The following is a 21014-nucleotide window of genomic DNA, read 5'->3' on the forward strand; positions in this document are numbered from 1 at the left end:
CATAGCTGTGGGGAAGCTGGTTTTTAACCCAGTGCATATACTGTGGATTTAGAAATCAGAAACTAGACATGCTTGAGTTTAGAGACATCTGGGCATAAAATCCGCAAAATCGTTATTTCAAAGTGAGCGAATAATGCGCGAGTGTCACATCCCACAGGGACACAGCACCGGGCCTTTTAGCTATAGTGTAATTCTCTGCGCCTGTGGTGAATCCAGCCACACAGCAGTGTCCGATTTGTATCGCTCGTTTGCTCCTGCCCTGGGTCTGAGGCGTGACGGTTTCGGATCACAACGGCCCGATCTCGCAAGGCTCAGTGTCACGCCGTGCGGGACGGATGGTAAACCCACATCGCAGATCACACCTCTCCCGATCTAGTGTCCTACGGTCCAACCAGTCATATACCGCGACGGGGACCTCAATGCATCGTAACAAACTTCCAAAAACAAACAGCACGACACACAATCTGAAGAATTTGCAACAATCTCCGCTGACCCTGTTACAGTACCAACGGCTGACAAGCTAGTTCTTGGTCCATTAAAAAACACACCTTAAAAGGAATAAACATTTTATTCCAAATCAAGTAATCCAAATGGTTCAATAGAGCTGTACATATGAGGAATTAAGTTTTATATTCAAAGATAAGCTAGTAAGAGAGGCACAGGCCCCTCCAAGGTCAATGATGTATGCAGGACGTGTCCCAACTTAACGGCCCCGCACGCCATGTCCATTCAACATCACACAGCTTCGAGAAATCCATCGCAGAAAAACGCCAGGGTTTACTGCGAGCTCTGGGCTTCTGAAAGTAGCAGCGAAAGGGGGTTGTATTAACACGGAAAACACTCTCAGAGAGTGTTTATAAAAGAGGCAAACAGATTCAGGAAGCATCTGAAAAGAAGCGGAGTAACAAACAAGGCTCTGCTATTCTACCCTGACGGGCAGGCAAGACCAGACTGGAAGAGGAGCTCATTACACGGTGGAAAACATCCCCTTTAGGTAGCAAACTATAACACATCCAGGGGGGAGGCTTTGGTTAGGTACTGTTATGAGATCATTTTACTCTTTTAGGGTTCTGAGGGTTCAGATAGGGCATGTAGCTAAACCCAGGCCCGAATGGCCTCCCAGGGGCACATCTCAGAATGTCATTATCACATAACTCATCCGTCACCCATCACACCACGGAAAGCCACCATCCATTATCCTGCCTTTTACTCTGATGGTGGCCCTGCCCTTGGAGGGGGGGGGGGGGGGGGGGGGGGCTCCAACTCCCATTATTAAGGATGCAACTCCTACCTAAATTACCACAATATGGCTGAACTTCATTAATACACACAAGACATAGGGAGCTATGGAAGCCATGTTGATCTCAAGTCCTCAAAGCAATCCCAGCTCCAGCCCTCTTGACTGTCAAACAGCACTAGTCACACTGGGTCTTTATTTTTTAGTTTATTAGTTATTTTACATGTATTTTGTATAGAATATGTGTCATCACTAATATATGCTCTGTAACAAAAAGGGTCTATTTACAAAACTGGGTTATTTGTTACACAAGGTTTTGTTTTTCAAACAAAATTGGTCTCATTAATTGGTTTCTGAATTATTATATGCAGGATACGCTGCAATCAATTGCTGACTTCTCTACGAGATAAACCAGGCTCTTGTTGTTGCTGTATATAAAATATGATATTATTGTTAATAAATTTGCATGTTTGGAAAAGGTCAGTTTGAACAAATGTCACATTATTATTCTCCAGTTTCATAGTAATCATTCTTCTTTTAATGTAGCGATAACACACAAAATTTGCGCATACAGTAGTAGTTTCCCCTTCAAATTAACAGACTATTTCACCCTAATAACATTACTAACGTCTCTCGGTTTTTTAAACGAATTTGACCAAAGTGATACATGTGGAAAACGGTTACTTTTAATAAACGTAATGCTGCACAATCCTTCACAATTTACAAACTGCCTAAAGACACGTCTTATACCTGCACAGTCTGTGCTAACTGGACATATTAATATTTGTTTAATTAAATACTCCTGTTTATCTAAATTAATTGTTTGGTGGTCAACTGGGATTGAAAGGGGGAAGTATACCATACAACAGTGATCAAGGGAAGCAAAAATCCAGACAGGATACAAAAAGCCAGCTCGGAGCCTTAACGGGTCTCCTTTCAGATAATAGAGAAAAAGACGCTGGAGCGACAATGTCCTGTGTCAGAGACAATTTCATCCCGCGTTAATAAATCTCTTTCATCTAACAGGGGCCGAGGGCGCGCAAATCTACCGGCCTTTACGGAGACCTGAAACGGTAGTGAAATCGGTCCGGCCAGCACGAAATACGATGGGATCCAATTGATATTATTCTGAAAATCACACCGTTCAAGACCGACACTACAGCCTAGACATTTCATTTAAGATCTGAGTTTAACTAGCCTACAAAAACTCGACGGCCTGTTCAGTAATCTAAAACGCTGTATATATTGGGCACACCGTCATTTATACAGGCCATAGATTACAATTTTTACTTTGTTCTAAAGTAATCTTAATCTGATACGTAATCCTTAGTCATAGTACATATCTCCACGTTTAGTACTTTCCAGTGTCTAATTTAATTTAGCTTAATGATCAATTACATGGTTTTGTACCCTTATATGCCAATATCCGACGTCGATCATATGCAGGTAAAATTTGCTGAAGTGTGTGATGTAAATGTATTAAAACCCAATTTTTGATAGCAAGTTAAAATAATTAAATACACAGCAATAACTCGTTTTTTAGTGTGCGTGGCCTAATAAAACCGGATGTTACCGAGAAAACGGAGAGGCTTCCCAGACACGTAAAGTGACAGTAAACCAATGATACGTGCACACCATTCGGGATGCAGACGCATGTCAGAACTGTCCAGGTGAGGACACTCGGTGCGGTTCACCTGCACCGAACTGGACCTCGGCATACACCTGTACGCTACGGACTGGCGCCGATCTGCAATGCGAAACTTTGTCGGACCCGGGACACCAATAGCAGGAGCCCGTGGGCTGACATGCGTTGGCTCCGTACCCGGCACCTCTCCTACGGGTCCTGCCGGATCTGATCTTACGGTCCATTACTTCCCGAACCGAAGAAATCTCCCCCGCCATTCGGGTACATTTCAGCTTCGGACCTGCAGCGCACGGATCCTGTTATTCTGTTGCATTGTCGAGGCGGCGGGGGGGGGGGGGAGGCAAATGATTTTAAATTATAGATTTTAATTCAAGCGCAAAATCTGATCTGGCGCTTCCGTGCTACGCAGTCCAAATTAATCATCGACATTATTATTATTATAAATATTATTGTATTAGTGTTAAGGATTCGTCAAAAAGGTTCATTTTAAATGACACGGGTTCAGTTCCAGACACACACCGCGGCAAAACTATTTGACAGTCAGTGACAGCAATGGTGACACAGGGACGTGTCGCTTCGCGTACAATAAGTCATTTTATTTGTGTGGTTAGTGTTTATATTTTTGCTGCAAGGGTCTGCTGGAGCCCGCGTCTGCAGACTGGACGACACATTTTGTCTTATTTAAAATCATCTAATACGTCAAATGAATCCATACGTTTGTTTTTAAATAATACCAACCTCTCATGCAACTGATCAAATTCCAAGCTGCCGGCGTATTTATAACAGAGCGAGATATGAACGTCTGTGATAAACATTCACGCCTGCAGAAGTTGCGCGATGGTCTTGCATTGCAATAGGTACAATACTTCAGTGCATCTGCTGATAGCTCGGTAAATGCCAACTGAGCCAAATACACGATTTGACTATTAAAATAAATTGCGTGCATTTTACTAGCCTCTCACTGAAACGCGTGTTGCGTATCATTTTAATGCTGTTTTTGCGTTTACGGACAGGCAGGGATAATTAGAGATGGGCAGGTAGCGGTTTTTAAATACAATGGGTTAATTGCAAACGATGGGGATTTCGTTAAAGTAACGTGCTTCTTACCTTCATTATTCGGGATCGCGGATGTCCGGAGCGCTGCGAGGGTTAGGAGGCTGACCCACACTTTAGTGCAGGAGACCGGGCGTCGGGTACAACTCCACAGCGCAAACATACTGATCTGGAAAAACGTGCTTTAAAAAACAGCAATAACAACTAGGACTGTAACACGGCGACAGCAGCGGCTCTCGCTACTGCTGGCTCAGCTCGGTACTGACGCGATCCCCTGCGTGGGATACGGAGGCATGGGTGCCGCTGTTTGGTGCCGGGGGAAAAGAGGCGCACATCTAAGCGCTGCGTCCTCCGCGCCGCGCCGCTCCACTGGCGAGGAGGGGAGGAGTGACTCTCAGACACACAGCGCTCCACCGGCGAGACAGGGAGGGGTGACTCCCACTCAGAGCCACACAGACTGCTCCACCGGCGAGGATGGGAGGAGGGAGGAGAGACTCTCAGGTACACACCTCTCCACCGGAGTGGAGGAGTGACTCTCGGGGCCCTACTGGTGTGGAGATCTCAAACAGCCAATATATTAAACCTGTGGAAAGGAGGCTTCACATGACACTCGCAGATAATAAGGGAGTCGGTAAAACAATAAACCAGCTCCTTTTATGACCATAATCATCATTCCCGTGCTCTAGTTCTGAAGCAGATGTCTTCACTCTATGAGCGGTTTGCATGTTTTCACTTCAGCTACTCTCATGGCACAAAGACATGCAGTTGAACTTACCGGCTTCTGTAAATTGCTCATAGAGTATGAATGGCTGTGTGTACCCTGCGATGGGCTGGCATCCCTTCTAGGGCATACCCCAGCCCTGTGCCCAGTGCCCAGTGCTGCCAGGCTGGTGACCGCATATGGGATATGCGGTTGCAAAATGGACAGATGCTGTGGAAGTTTAATCCACCGTATGTCGAGGAGCAGCCGAGTTCTGATCACGGACGAATGGTTCACAGAGAATCCAATCTGTTTAAGGGCGGACCTTTCCTGTGACAGAACACGGCATCAAAGATGATACAGATGTCTGAAACTAGAGGTGCCCAGTTTAAAATGTCTGTGGCGCTCTAGTTAAATATTATGAGGAGCAGATAAGCAAACAGCTGCAAAACATTATCCTGCCTGGTTAATATAGTTAGCTCTAGTTATGACCAGTTAGCTAGCTACCCAGTCAAAGCCCCAGGCGGTAATCACGTTAGCTAATAGATGTAATTATTAAAGTAGCACAGCATACTTTCGCTAATAACGTATTAGATGCAGGCTCACCATCTGAGGTGGCTAGTTCCGTGCTTGCGAGGCGAGAGCCTTTTACTAAACACAGGATCCGTATAAAAGCAGGCCGTCTAATTGGCGCACAGTAACAGTACCATTAGATCAGGGTCGGGGAGCACTGCTTGGAAGGAAAAGCATTAATTATGACAACTGATTTTATTTAAGGGTGAGTTTAGCTGGAAATGAGAAGTGTGACCTACAGCCAATCCTGAGTCGAGAAGCAACTGGGGCTCGCTGCTGCTGAACCCAGAGTGGGAAAACACGGAGGGATTCGGTAAAACCACCATAAAATAATAAAACAAATGAAGCACTTGGTGAAATATACTTGCTAGCATGTTCGGGCTGCCCCTGTAGGACCTGGCTCAGGATATCCAGCAGGAACCCAACATAAGTTCAGCACCGGGATGTTCAGTTCAGTTCTGGATGATGTGGACTGTGGGCTCCAGTATAATATCATCATGGGACCCAAACCCAGAGGCCTCACTGAAGACCCACTTTCCCTGTCAGAAGCGGGGAAGACTGCAGTTTCTGCTTACAAGTGAACTGACCACTGTCTGTCTTTGAGGTTCCAGGATTTCAAGAGATTAGCCTCTGAGCTACATGTAAATACCCAAAACAGACCCCCCCCCCCAACATTCTTTACAGCTTCAGAGGCCGGCTGGTGGAAACAGGAGCCACAGGCAAGCTGGAAAGAGCCGCTGCGCCATCTCCACATCAGTCAGGCTGATTCTCAGCAGCCCGCCGGGGACCCTGAGCCCTTCAAGAGCCGTGCTGTCCGAGGGAACGGCTGACCGCCCCCCTGGTGTTCCCAGCGCCAAAGATGATAGACCAGCTGTCACTGAGCACCACATGCTGCGGGTGGCGCAATGCTGGCTGAAGAAGGCCTCCCTACCCTTATTTAAAAAGCCCAAAAAAAGCTCTAAAAATGGACAGGAGCCCATGCCTGAGGCTGGCGAAATGCATCCTGAACAAACAAGCGGCCGCGTGATATTTGCAGGGTCACGCCAGGACCACAAACGGCGTTTGACTGGCCTGCTGCATCTCGGGGAAGATGGCAGGGATGAGAGTAGCGGCACGTAATCGCAGAAGCAGCCGCGGCGGGATGTACGCATCACCACACTGTCACCGTAACCGGGCCGCTCGCTGCCCGAGGTAACCGAAGGTGTCTCACGTTCCTCACCACCCCCTGGATGACTGCCGGTCCAAATCTGCATTCTGATTTTATCCACCTTAAATCGGTTCCAGGGGCAGGTTCTGTGCTTGTGAGGGCATTTTTCGCCTAAATCATTATTAATAAGAAATGAATTAGTCCATCCAGGACAAACAGGATGGAGCCATCAGAGAGCTTGACGGTGGTGCTTCCAGACGGTGGCAGCCCCCAAACACAGCTTGATAAATTATTAAGACACATGACCAGATACTGAAACAGGCAAAATAAATCCCCAGTGCTGACTGGACAGCATGTGTGCCTCCATAAGGTCAAGGTGGCCGCCTTCTAACTGAATGGCCGTGCCGCAGTTCCGCTATCAGCTCGCTTCCACGTTGATCCCACACTGACACGGCATGTCTGGCGTGCTGGATTATAAGGCTCTGATCAGAGAGGCTACACTAATTAGGCTAATCGTGGTAGGAGTGACCTTTTCCTGCCTCTTCCTGATAGCCCAGGCTTCATCCCGGTGCTGTACTCTTTTCTACACATCCCTTTATCCTCTTTATTTTGGAGCTTCCCACGCCCGCCTGCCATGCACAGAGCAGCACTCCTTCCCCAGGCAATGTGGACGAACCCCAGCGGTCAAGTAAAACCTTGGGATGACTATTTATACTGCCCATATTTGGTTAGAATGATTCAGGCCAAGCGACAGGCCCCCTGGGTTTTGGTCGGTTGGGTCGGACCCTGTGGTGCAAAGAGGGAGCAGCATTTGGCTGGTGGCGTTACTCCGGGAGGCAGAGAATGACCTCTGGCCTGCTATGGGTACGAGATCTACCAGAGGGCTGCCAGCAGGCTTTTGTGGCACCGCCAGGCACTGCTAGGGCCCAACAGAGGGGCCCTGATATGACTCCAGGCAGAGGAGGATTGAGAGGAAGCAGGTTGAGGGAGTACTGGAGGTGAAACAGGGATAGCGTCTTCCCAGATCGATGGGTGGGGTCAGTTATAGTGCTGAATCATTCATATGAAGTGCCATTCAAAGGGCCACACATTTAGTTCCTTAAATGGCGCGCCGTCTGCGGGTGGAGTGGTCATCAATTACTGAACAATAGTTCTAGTTATTGACAAAAAAGGTTTCCCCCCAACTATGCCGTGTTGAGTGGTTTACATGTATTACATGGCATATGAAGCAGGTAAACCGTTGACTACATTAATATTGCCCTTTTACCCATGGGGTGTAGCCTAATGAAAGAAGTTACCTCTTAAGTTAACAGGTAAGTGTGCTCACTTCACCAGCTCAAGCAATGGGTAATTCAACATTAATGTGCCATCATTCAGAAACAATAATTACCCACTAACCATGTGACACAGTCCCTCTTGCCACCGAGCTCCCGGCACGGCGTGTGCCGTAAATATTACCGAGACACCTCCGGAAATTTAGAAGTAAGTGGGAATCAGCCAAGCTCTTTGTCCTGGTAAAACAAATGCAGCAGGTCGTAGGTCAGCGAAAGGGCCGTTAATTAGCACGTAGCATAGCCGCGCGCTGCCCTTTCCAGCCATAAATATTTATGACGTATTGTTTTTGGACTTGTCAACAGGAGTCCCGGGTATAAGGCTTGGAAAATGTAACGTGGCCTGAATCAGAATGAGGGGTGAGCCGCTACCATGGAGATAAGGTCAAATATTGTTCTAATTTTGCAAGCCATGAAGACTGGGCTCCCGAGGAGGAAATTAAACAGTGTGAAACAATGCCCAAGAAAAGTGTCCTGCCTGTCGGGTAAATATTTATGGGATTTAAATATTTTAGCTCATAACCAAACCCAGTTTCAAGCCCAGTACAAGAGGTCGGAACAACACATCTAAAGAGAAGGCGTGTGCAAAATGAGCTCTGGTTCCCATGGTACCGTACGTGAGTGATTTCATCTACTCCATGCTCTTGAGGCTGGAATTCATTTGAATCCGGTGTGATTCCAAGCCCAGCGTGGGCTGGCTGTGTAAGCCACCAGCATTGGCTATACCACAGCCAGAATCCAGGCCCCTGGACGTCACGTCAGGCTAGGGAAGGGATCTTCTGCATGAATGTCTCACTGTTCATCTGCAGAGAAGTCCTTTTCTTCAATTTTGTGGCACTGGCAGACAAGCGGGAGAGAAGGGTGGATTGGAATAGGACTGAGACGCAGAAAGCATGCTGATATTGCAGACGGTGAAGCTGGCTGATATTGCAGACGGTGAAGCTGGGCTGATATTGCAGACGGTGAAGCTGGGCTGATATTGCAGACGGTGAAGCTGGCCCCCACGCAGCCGACCTCCACACCTGCTTCATCTCTAAAACACACCAGGTACATGGAAAATGGCAACAGATGCTACTCCATGTTCAGGTGTGAATCTTTATGAAAACTGACTGTACAAATACATCGATGTCGGGTACCAAACCTCAGTAACACGTTTGTGACATGCGACCTTCAGGAAGCCTAGAGCTCAGAGTTACTCAGATGCCTGTAAAACCAAACCTCTGTGACCATAAGCATGCCAGACTGCACACTGGGTGTGGTCATCCTCTACGAACTTCAGCGTTCCTCACTTGGTGGTCTACTCCACATGGCTTGAGGTCTTCTTTTGCTCTAGCTGAACCTCAAAGACCACCACAAAGGCGACAGCCCACTCCTCACCTGCCATCCTTCCTCGGTGTGTCTGTGCTGTTCATGGGCAGCTAATATAACACCAATTATGTTCGTGCGGTGGAGCGAAAGCGAGGCTTGAACAAGTTCCAAGCCTGGGCCAGATTACACCTCCCCCCCCCCCCGCCAGCAGAGCTGCACAGGGACCGGCCGCGATTGAGCCGTCCCTTTAACCGCATATTTAAAAAGACAGGTTCACTCATCCTTTATCGAGCCCATCTGTCCATGGCGCAAATCCCTTTAACACAGCGGGAGTGACGACCGCGTTAAAATGGTGGGGCCGTCTGTTACCGGGGGTTGTGTGGCGTCAGAGCCGCAGCGCTTCTCCAGCAGCCACGGATCATTCCGGAAGGCCGTCTGGGCGCTGCACTTTAGATGTGATTTCGCTAGACGTGGCTGCTACACGTGTGGGAGAGCTTTCCGTACAGGTGAGGGGGCACCAAGTCATGGGGCTGCGGCTCGGGGCCAAAACGCTGACCGCATTCTCAAGTCGGGAATAGTTTCACTCAGTCACACCAAGAAACGGGCAACAGGGAAGAGGTAGGCAGGGCTGTGCATAGCAGAGGGGGACGGGACATGTCCTCATTTCGGGTTAATCTGCACACAGACATCACAGCATCACCTGTCTATGCAGCTGGGGTTCTCCAGTACAGCAGAAAATCACACCAGACATCCTTTGAAACACAAAGCTCTCCACTCGCATGCACTTGGCTTTGCTTGGCTGCTGATGTGCACAGATGCGCATCGCGATCAGTGACGCTGATTAACATCACGCAGCAGCCCCACTTACTTCCTTTCACCCTGATTTCAGCTCACGCCTCTGAGCTGCCACAGTCACCATGTGGGTCTCAGGTGAACACAGCGAATCGCCTTCGCTTAAGAGGTGGAAATTCATCCGAAACAAGGCTGGATAAAGGCACCAGACAAAGGTGGCTCAGGTGAGGGAGGAGGCCACTTGGGACCGTTTACAAAAGGGCGTTTCATGCAGCGGGAACGCGCAACACGCTCACCAGGGGGCGCTCTCACCTGCCGCTTGGACAAGACATGACCAGCTGGGCGATTATGGGAGAAAAATAATAACACATTTCCCCATCATCGTAAAACACATGGAGGCTTGTAGGAGATTTTACCATGCAAAGGTGCAGGGACATATTAAACATTTATAGTCATTCTCACAGGACGAATTTCAAAGCCCTGCAGTAAAATCCCCAGGTTTGGCTCCATTTTTTTGGTTTTACATTTAATGCTGAGTTTTTAAATTCTGTTTGGAGAAAAAAATTATGGTAATGACCGGAATAAAGACATATTGTTACATAACATGGAATATTTTAGGGGCATATCCTGGGATACCTTGCAGAGAAGGGGAATGCAAAACAACTTAAAATCAGTTCTTAAAACCTGTCCAACGTCTGTGATGGCGAATGGGGGTTTAATAGGCAAAAGAGAGTTCTGATGTATTCTCTAATTCTGTCATTTTTTTGTGTGTTTCTCCTGCATCCTGGGGTATTCATGCCTAACAGTGTGGGCGGCCATCATTGCATGTGTCAATCTGAACCAGGGGTTTAAATTATCTTGACGGCCACAGCTTTCCACGCCGATTTCGCGGGCTTTCAGAGGGGCCCCTGAGGGGCCGGCAGCCCATCCAGACCGGCCCCCTGAAATTGCCGTGTGCGGTATTAGTATACTTATGTTAAACAGAGAGCTCTGCAAGCCGGTTCTTCCTCGTCGGATGCTGGCGGGAGGGGCCACTGGAACCCAATTGAGCTGGATCGATGGCAGATCTCTCAGGCTCGGTGGGGAAAGTGGCCCGCTGATGCCCCCTGCATGCTAAACACCCCCCAGCATGCTAAACACCCCCCTGCGCTCTCATCACCCTCCCCTCCGCGGGCGGCTCCTGCCACAGCTATTAGCCAACATGACAACCGGGCCATAGTCCCGTCGCAGGTCGCATTCATCCTGGGTTTGAAATTCTGGATTTCCATTAAAAGAACTGTGGACGGCACTTCGGGACTGCAGCACGGATGTGCGTTTGCCACATTGTCACGCTTCTACAGGTTTCCACATGCCCGTTAGTGTAATTATTAAGATGGAAGGAGGTCACAATAAATCCTGTATGTTCATTTGCTTTTTCCTGCCACTGAGCATCATCCAATCACTCCCTCCCCTGATTTTAAGCTACGCCCTCTTGTTTTCTGCATTTAGATTACTAGTTAATCCTGCCATCGCAGAAGGTAAAATTTGACCATCTGCTGATTAATTTGCAGCATCCAGTTTCACCTACGGTTTGATTTCTAGACAAGCTCATTATGACAAACGACGTGCGTGTATGTGTGTTTACTGAAAATACATACATGTACACAGGCAGGACAGCAGAGCAGACAGTGTATGGTCCTTCTGAAGCATAACACACCTCCTTCACACTGCCTCCTAATTTAAGCTTGATTTTGGCTTCCGTTGCCTCCCGAGGGGCAGCTGAGTGTCGAATATGGTGATGACCCAGTAAGCAGGAAAGGTCTCCATAATAAAAAGGTCAAAGTGTTCACACATCTCTGCCTGATATATTTCCATTACTGTATTTCTTTAGGAGAGACTTTTCTCCAAAGAGGCTCCACACTGTTTACACAATTCCATAGTAACCCAGCTGTATAGGTGAGTTATTTACTGAAGTCAACCAAGCTCCCTTTCGACAGGAAAGACAGCATTTTTTTTCTGTGCATCTGAAACATGTTTTGTAGGCTAGAAGTTTACTGAGGAAATTGCACATGGAAACTCACAGGCTGACAATTCTGGCTGAGCAGGGTGATGCTGCCCCAATGTCGGGGCAGAAAGAAGACCCCGCCCTGATTTCGGGTACCACACCGGAGAGGGGACCCCGCCCTGATGTCAAGCCAGAGAGGGGACCCCGCCCTGATGTCAAGCCAGAGAGGGGACCCCACCTCGATGTTGGCTACCACACCGAACCAGGGACCCCGCCCCGATGTTGGGTACCACGCCGAACATGGGACCCTGCCCCGATATCGGGTAACACGCCGGACAGGGGACCCCGCCCCGATGTTGGGTACCACACCATACAGGGGACTCCTCCCCGATATCGGGTACCACGCCAGAGAGGGGACCCCACCTCGATGTCGGCTACCACACCGAACCAGGGACCCCGCCCCAATGTCGGGTACCACGCCGGACAGGGGACTCCACCCTAATGTCAAGCCAGAGAGGGAACCCCGCCCCGATGTCGGGTACCACGCCGGACAGGGGACTCCACCCTAATGTCAAGCCAGAGAGGGGACCCCGCCCCGATGTCGGGTACCACGCCGGACAGGGGACTCCACCCTAATGTCAAGCCAGAGAGGGGACTCCTCCCCGATATCGGGTACCACGCCAGAGAGGGGACCCCACCTCGATGTCGGCTACCACACCGAACCAGGGACCCCGCCCCAATGTCGGGTACCACGCCGGACAGGGGACTCCACCCTAATGTCAAGCCAGAGAGGGGACCCCGCCCCGATGTCGGGTACCACGCCGGACAGGGGACTCCACCCTAATGTCAAACCAGAGAGGGGACTCCTCCCCGATATCGGGTACCACGCCAGAGAGGGGACCCCGCCCCGATGTCGGGTACCACGCCGGAGAGTTTGAAAAATGAAAGCAGACGAAACACAGTGCTGTGCTTCATGTCACTTCACATTTTCTATAAGACACTAATGCCATCAGCATAATTTCCATGCAGCAACAGAGTATCGAATGATGTAAATCAAGTTATGCAATCAGGCAATCAGAATAGCCTAAACCCAGCAGAACACATCCCAGGGCAGACACGAACACAGAAGAGCCCCCCCCCCGCAAAAATTCAGCAGTGTGTACACTATAAGGTGGGGACAGTTTGTCTCACTGGAAATATCCTTCATTATCAGGGGAAAAAACATCCTTCAAAGGCAAAATGGAAAGGAGAATTTCCCTGTCAGTTAGTTCATACACAACCCCACTTGTGATCTCTCAGAGTCATTTACAAAAAACATATTCGGTCAGACTGGCGTTAATCGCAGGATTAGACTTATGCTGCTTTGAAGATTTTATTATTATCATTTTATTTTCTGCTGAATGGTTCCATCGCAGTCCAGCAGATGTGACAGAATCATAAGGCATATCTACATAGCAGCACATGCCAGAACGGTGTAAAATTTGGGTTTGAAAGACGGTTTGGTTTCACAAAGAGAAGTTTGGTATCATACGGTTTCTGAGAGCAGGGGCGCAGGGGGCGGGGTGATAAAAAATTCAAAGGACTTGAGAAAATAGAACTTTAAAGCTGTCATCTCCGGTTAACGGAGCGGCTAAGCGGCTTTGTTACGTGTTTATCCCACAGGGACGGATCATGGTGGCAAGCAATTAAGAGCCGAGACTCTTCAGTGTGTGAAGAATGGGCTGCCGTCATATGGCGTGGATCTGCATCTGCAAAACGCACAGCATCCTCCTCGCAAGACACTCAGGAAAACCCAGAGTGTCATGGGAATGACCTGCTCACCCAGCCTGCGGGTGCAGAGCGGCTGCTGGAGGCATGCGGAGGGGAGGCTGGGTCTGACTGGTGCGGCTCGGCGTCATGCTCCGCTCTGCCGGTGGGTGGCAGGAGGGGACATCAGTGCCATTCGAGCAAGGCCTTAACAGCCAGGTTTACATGATCCGTCTCCCCGTAAGTGTAGAAACCTGTCAGCCACATGTCAATCAGTCACATGCCACCATTAAGGATTCGGAGACTCAAATGTGTGTGCCAGAGGAGGTTCTGTTACCCTCAGACCCGGCCTCACAGCCACAATACTCCCCACGTTCTCCAAGCCTGACTTGTTTTTAACTGGGTGATGCCCTATGGTGCACTGGCATCTGTCCGTACTCTACCCCAGGTCAGTGCTCGAAGTGGGGAAGTGCTGGTATTTCCCTTGTCATTCAGTACCAGTTGCCAATACTCCCCTTTTTATTCAGTTTCAGGTGCCGATACTCCCCGTGTTATCCGGTACCAGGTGCCAGTACTCCCCTTTTTATTCAGTTTCAGGTGCCGATACTCCCCGTGTTATCCGGTACCAGGTGCCGATACTCCCCTTGTCATTCAGTACCAGGTGCCAGTACTCCCCTTTTTATTCAGTTTCAGGTGCCCATACTCCCCGTGTTATCCGGTACCAGGTGCCAATACTCCCCTTTTTATTCAGTTTCAGGTGCCCATACTCCCCGTGTTATCCGGTACCAGGTGCCAATACTCCCCTTTTTATTCAGTTTCAGGTGCCCATACTCCCCGTGTTATCCGGTACCAGGTGCCAATACTCCCCTTTTTATTCAGTTTCAGGTGCCCATACTCCCCGTGTTATCCGGTACCAGGTGCCAATACTCCCCTTGTTATTTTGTACCTTGCTCTGGTACTCCCCTTGTTTTTTAGTACCAGGTGCCAGCAGACATTGAGAGGTTCTGGTACTCTGAAGAGAAAAACTAAGTAGTACTGGTACTGGGTACCGGTGAATACTGGCCCACTTCAAGCACTGCCACTGCATCTCGTTCATGATATAGCTGGATGAATGAATGGATGGACATATGGAATACCTGTTTCATGGCAACTGTTTTAAGTTTGTTCTGCAAAACTCACCAATGGTCTACGTCACATTAGCATTCCAAACCATACAGATTGAGGATGTGCCCCCCCAGGCTTCGTTAAGTCATACAAATGGCAGGAGCTGCAGCGGCGGCGGCATGGCGGCTGGGGTGCAGCTTAAGCATTCACGCTGCTGGAGCCGCAACAAGGTCAGGAGCGGAGAGTGGCCGGCCACACGCCTGCGGCCCGCACCGCCCATCACCGCTCGCTCTCCCGACTCGACACGCTCTGGCGCCTTACATATTTACCCAGCATTCCCACTAATGAGTTTGGGTGGGCACTTATCTTACATCACCGTGAGCTGAATGTTTTAACAGTCAGTGATCCCAGGAAAGAACTTGTCTCCATTTATCTCAAAGACTCACAAAGTTTTCGGTAGAGTCAGGCAGAGATATCACCTTCATAGCAGTGCTGATAAGTAAATGTGTGCCTGCGTTAATGGGACGGCACATGGAATGCCGTCATCCCACTACGGCAAATCACAAACCTGTCAACTCACAGACACAGGAGAGAACACACCCATTGGGGTTCTATTCATAAGATCCGCAAATCGGCTTTTAAACATCCTTAGACCAGGAACCAGGCCTGACAGCAGATAGCTGAAAATCCCAACTCTGAACTGTTTTATATCACATTATTTCTAAAGAGTCATGTTAATAAGACATTCAGTTTTATAAAGTGGAAAGACTAGAAGCTAATTTCCACTGTGAATAGGTACCATATGCACAGGGGCCTGTTAGCTTGATGCTAATTGCTCCCACCTAGTCTTCACTGTACTGAAAATAGACCCTCTGCTGGTGATTTTTTGGAAAATGACGACTCCACATGGTGATGCCACAAACGCCCGTTTCCTGTAGTGTCATGTTCTGACACAAGCTGCTTCACAGACCTTGTGTATCTGACTTCATGTATCTGCAACCTTAAGCCCATCCGAGAGGGTAAAGTCATAGCATTGGTTGGGCAACTACACCTCACAGGTGCTAGCACCCCCTGCTGGTGGCCACACTGAGTTCTCACTTGCGAGGCCTTCTAATTCCACAAAAGGTCACAGATGAGAAACACAATGACAGTGATGAAGTGAGCCTTATGAGAACACAAGAATGTGACATAGCAGCTGGCATGTAAAATTGGCTCCTGATTAGATAAGCGGGAGAAGGCTCACGCAGCTGCGAGCTCTGTCTGTCCAGAGTGCAGTCTGTCCACAGCACGATCTCCGTCCAGAGAACGTTAAACAGCTTGGGATTTTACACATGCAGATTGCTGAAGCTCTGCAGTCACTGTTGCAGCCTCCAAAGAGCTTCACTCGAAATCCCACAGCCAAGCACATCCGAGGGAGTTAACCCATAGAATTTTAGGGCAGAATAACCCGGGGGGGCGGGGGGGGGGGGGGATGGGGGTCATTGGGGTAGATACTCAAAATCCAGTTTGTAGATTCTCAGTGCTCCAAAGGAGGCATATAAGAATGGAGTATATTGCTGTCGTACTCAGGGGTGGTAGCAATTAGGTTTGTAATTACAATTCTGCCACCTTGAGCGGAGAACAAGTAAAGCGAAGAGAAAACTTCACATCCCAGGAGATTTGGGCCAAATGCGGACCTGGATGGTGCAGCCGGCCCTAAGAATAGCAGGCGTGGACCTCCGGGGGCAGCATTCAACGGAAACGTGGGATTCTTTATTTATCCCCGACATGCAAATAGATTTATCTTCCGTGTTTCTCCACCTGTGAAGCATGCTTCCTCCTCCTGGTCGGCCAGGTTGTTCCTTCTGGCGGTTCCACCAGGCCACCGCCCCTGGGGAGGCGGGAGCGCTTCTGCAGTGGAGTTACCTCTCTGCGGGAAACCAGGGGCGGCGGGGGGGGGACTTGAGGGTGGGGGGGTTAGAGGGAGGCTGAGGGAGGACAGGCTCTACTCTCATCCCCTTGTCTACTCTGTTGGGATATTTTAGGTCACGCAGTTCTCTGGGAAAAAGGCTTGGCACACGCTTTCTCTGCACCGATGGGGGCGGGGGGGCTGTGTAATTCTCTGGTCATTGGTTCACTCATCTCTCTGTTCTTTTCCCACAAGCTCCCCGGTGTCCCATTCACCCTGGCTGTGTTCATAATTACAGAGGATGTGTGGGCTGTCTTCAGACACCCTCCCCGGCAACGTCCGCTGGGACACCAGCCTGTCTCAGAGATACTGCAGCTCAAGATGTTCACCGTCTCAAGTTTAGCATGGCTGTCAGGCTAAACCACGGATGAGAATCACAACCAGAAGGCAGACAGGCTATGGTGAGAGACGTCGAACGCGTCAAGCTTTCAGATGATCAGATCAGTCTATGCACAGAACCCCCCCAATCAACCCAGAACCTAAAACCTAGAACTTAGAAATACAGTCGGAGGTGTTTACAGCATATTACAGAATTTAAGACTGCAGATTTCCTACATATTTTTATGTGTAACGAATACCTGCGAGATTCCTGTTTAGCTCATCATAATTCCTGCCATTAAGTCCCTTTTCCGAGGCCCGCCAGGCCGTGGAGGTACCAGCTGGATGTTGGCTACGAGCAGCGTCCTCGCTTGAGGAACCAGGAGACAGCCTGGAAGACATTGCATTAATATGAGTCTCAAAACCTGCAAGGGTTTTGAAGGCATTTTCAAAACGTGCAAATCATGCGATTGAGGGCGGTGATTTTAAGCTCATTCAGTACTGATATAAAAAAAAAACAATGTGCGATTCCAGGATGAGTCCAGCCTTGGGAAACTCATTTCCGTATTTGCCCTCGACTCTGCATCATCTCACATCTGCCTGAGCGGCACCATCCAGCGAGGACATCCTGCGCGGACAGAAGTCATTAAATCTAAATATACGATAAACATCATTTTAATCAGACATGAATTCGAAAGTTAAGGTCAAATGTCTATGTTTTTGTAAACAAGGTCAGCCACTTGTAGGTTTTGGGTTTTATGAAGCAGTGATGGATTTTTTGGTGCTGCAGTATCCCAGGCTAAATCCATCTCACCTGGTAGATTACAGCCACCACCGCCACAAAAATGTCTTCTTTGAACGAAAATATACTAATTTATTTTTTCCCTCACAATCCTTGCCCCCCATAATTTTTCGCCTACTAGACAGTGACACTGTTTATCGAAATAGCCGAGAATAAACTGGGAAAAACAAGAGCGACACACAGGCTGCCGTATCACGGGCTCTGAACAACAGGAGCGGCTGTTTAATCGGACGCCGTGTCGATTCGGGGAAGCCGGAAAACAAAAGGTGGCCCCCTGCCGTGCTCGATTACCCCCGAACTTGTGTGAACGAGCTGAGCTGAAAGCGCCGTCCGTCTTTTGGGGGGGGGGGGGGAGACGACCCTCATTATACGAGGGCAGCTGAGTGACAGCTGAGGTGAGAGGGGGAGGGCCGCCACTGCTGTCTGCGGGGGGCTCATTAATAAAATTAAAGGACTCAGCGGGGGCTGCTATCAAGAGCGGCACGCCTCGCTCTCTGCACAGCCACCCGTCTCACCTTGGATGTGGGTGGGGCTTCGGGGGATGAGGACGAATGAAAAGGCACAGGAGGCGGGCTGAAGGACAGCTCTGGTGGTGCTGATTTCTGAGCGCCTCCTGCTGGTACCCTCTGTGTAGATACAGTCAGAGCGCGGGGGAGTTACAGAGTAACATGTCACGCTGTGACCATTTAAACACTGAAACGAAAGTGCTTGTCTGGAAATCAGATAGATAAACGTTGGAATTTAAAATCCCACATCACACCTACCAATTTACAAATATGATTAAGAAATAACCTTGTGCCAAATCATAGGTGAGATGATAGTGTGGTATTTGAACTTTGCAGTTCATTATAATTAAAAATATATATAATAAAACACCATGGGTTTAAAAATATATATATTTTAAACTATATTGCATGAAAGTGAAGAAATATACTATAATTAAATGGAGTAAAGTGTAACACTGTAAGACAGTGGAAGACCGTGATTAATTCACAGGATTTATGCAGTGTGTTGCGGACCCATTTCTGCCCAGATAGTGCTTAAAAACCCAATCGCTATCGTGCTTTGAATTCTGAAGACTCCCCAGGGCAGGGCCTACGAAACCAGGGATGCCATCGTCACGGCAACACGCCGGCATAATGCGGCAGCCGTTGGGTGGCGTTCGGAAGGATGGCGCCTGGCCATTATCAAATGACAGCAGCGGGATTAAAACACAGACAAGGAGCATATAAAGCATCCCCCCCCCCACCCCACTGGCACGTAACGAAAAAGCGGGGGGGTGTGCCAGCCCAAACACAAGGCGGAAGGATTCTGACATGGGGTAATTTTGAAGACACCAACCCACGTTATACACACAAACACACAGAGATGCGCCCCCCCCCCCCGTCTCCCAGCCCCCGGCACTGCCGCCGTGAGACGTTACCTTAAAGGAAATATTTTGCCCTTGAGCTGAAAACGTGGAGACCAAAGCGGCGAGGCGAGGGCTGAGGCGCTGCCTCTCGCAGTACGTCTCAATTACAGAGCGTATCTCTTAGTTCCTCCGTGCCGCAGACAAGAAACTGGGCCAGCGCTGTGCACTTACACCACGTCAAGCAGCATTGTTTAAACATTAAGAGAAAAAACCCGCCGTACAAATTAATTTAGCTGTCTGTCACACATCTCCCCCACACTTCAGCAGCCCCCGCCCCCTTTTTCATGGCCCCCCAGTCCTCTGCCACAGCCTCACACACGGTATATATACACATGTCCTACTTTTCACAAGGCATCATGAATAATGTGCAGAGCGCCTCATGAATGAATCATAACGGACGATGAATTATTGATCCGACAGAGCGATGTAAGTGTAGGTTACAAAGTGTGTTTACCCACAGAAAGTTAATCGCTCTGGTTTATTAATTCTTGTGCTTTAAACAGGGGACCTGAAAGACTATGATGTATAATTACTGCCTGCCGTTTAAAAGCAACTTTATCGACAGGATAAAAATAAAAACGTGAACTTTGCGTGAACTCCAGCACAACACTTCATGGTGTCTTTAGATTACCGTGCTTTTCTCTGCTTCCCATGTTACGGAGCTCTATTGTTGTTGTTGTTGTTGTTGTGCCACAGGAGCGATTCTGCATGGCGAAAAGAATTGCAGCTGCGGTTTGTGCCGAAGGCATAGCTACGATGCGGTAATTACACATCTGTTACACATGGGGTCCATAGGATTGGCCCTTCGAGGATGAGGGTCGATAAAAGCTGCCCCAATAGGAAGCCTAAACATCTTCTGCAGAGTTTTGGTGGTCACAGCACAGTGCAGGACCACATAATGCTACGCTACGCTAAATTATTTAGCTTTATGCCTGAATCTGGTTCTCAAAGATGCTGACTCTCTGAAGAGCGCTGAGAGGAAAACAGAGTGTCTGGCTGATTGTTCTACAGCATAACAGAAGGATGCGAGTGAGAACTGAGAATTTCTGCTACCTTATTTGGGCTGAAAAAGCAGTTCTAAAATCTGAGCCTGTTCGTGATGAGGCGTGTAGATTTTCCCACGCATAGTGGGTTCAGCTTCAAGTTCAGAAACACACGTGGCAAGATTGTGCTGTTGTGTTGGGAAGCACTTTGTTCAGCGTCTAGCTTGTCCCATTTATAGAGCCCTGTGAAGTCCTGGGATTTTTAGGTTAGGGTATGACAGAAGCGCCCAGCGGGGAGATGCCGATCTTGAGCTTGGGAGTTGAACTGGCTGGTTTGAATGCAGCTGTGCCGCACTGAGTGGTTTCTTCCAAAATGGCGGTGTGCTTTCCGGGCCTCCTTGCTCACCCCCCAAGCTGCTACTCAGCCTTAAGCGACTACTTTTACAGCGTGTCGATGCTCTCCTTGGCAGCTACTAGCAGTAACCCCTTCCCAGGCCTCCAAAGAAACATCGTGAGATCTGAAGGCCTGAGAGGCAGAGTGAAGCTTCAGGAAAGCTCCCTGCACCACGCGTGACTCTCGCCTGACTCCCCAACCATCTCGCTCTCTTCTGGACAAATATAACTAGCAGCAGCCGCCTCCATCACACTTTTTTCTTAAAATAAGTGTGAGACGTGAACAGTTTCCAGTTTCAGAGAGGGTGTTAAGAGATTTGTTCGCAGATTGAATCCTGACAGAATCTCACGCTGAAGCTGCCAGAATCTCGACAGGAGTCCTTCCTCACACCCCGTGCGCTCAGTCGCCGTGCCCATCTGGGCTCCCTGCTCTGCGAGTGTGAAAATAAGAATGCGAGGCCATTCTGCGCCTCTCAACGGCCCTGCTTTTTCTTTCTTTTTTTTTTTACTTTTGAAAAACTGTGCGACCGCAAATTGGT

The 21014-nt window shown here is 48.9% G+C and overlaps 1 protein-coding gene across 15 annotated transcripts in view; it reads right to left on the reverse strand.

Annotated features, from left to right (window-relative positions):
* The window catches only part of LOC111842111 (ephrin type-A receptor 5), a 110024-nt gene that overhangs the window by 49368 nt on the left and 39642 nt on the right, over nt 1-21014 (reverse strand). For 7 of the 15 annotated variants that reach the window (XM_072714317.1, XM_072714316.1, XM_072714315.1 and 4 more), the window contains one exon: nt 17147-17277. The exons of 2 other annotated variants lie outside the window; for them this stretch is intronic. In XM_072714317.1, coding sequence (XP_072570418.1) covers nt 17147-17277 — 131 coding nt within the window. Of the gene's footprint in view, nt 1-3989; nt 8524-17146; nt 17278-18203; nt 18255-21014 lie in introns of those variants that run through there. 6 more of the 15 variants (XM_072714322.1, XM_072714321.1, XM_072714318.1 and 3 more) reach the window with 4 other exon arrangements.

The sequence above is a fragment of the Paramormyrops kingsleyae genome, chromosome 7 (assembly GCF_048594095.1).
Source record: "Paramormyrops kingsleyae isolate MSU_618 chromosome 7, PKINGS_0.4, whole genome shotgun sequence".
NCBI classification, from domain to species: domain Eukaryota; kingdom Metazoa; phylum Chordata; class Actinopteri; order Osteoglossiformes; family Mormyridae; genus Paramormyrops; species Paramormyrops kingsleyae.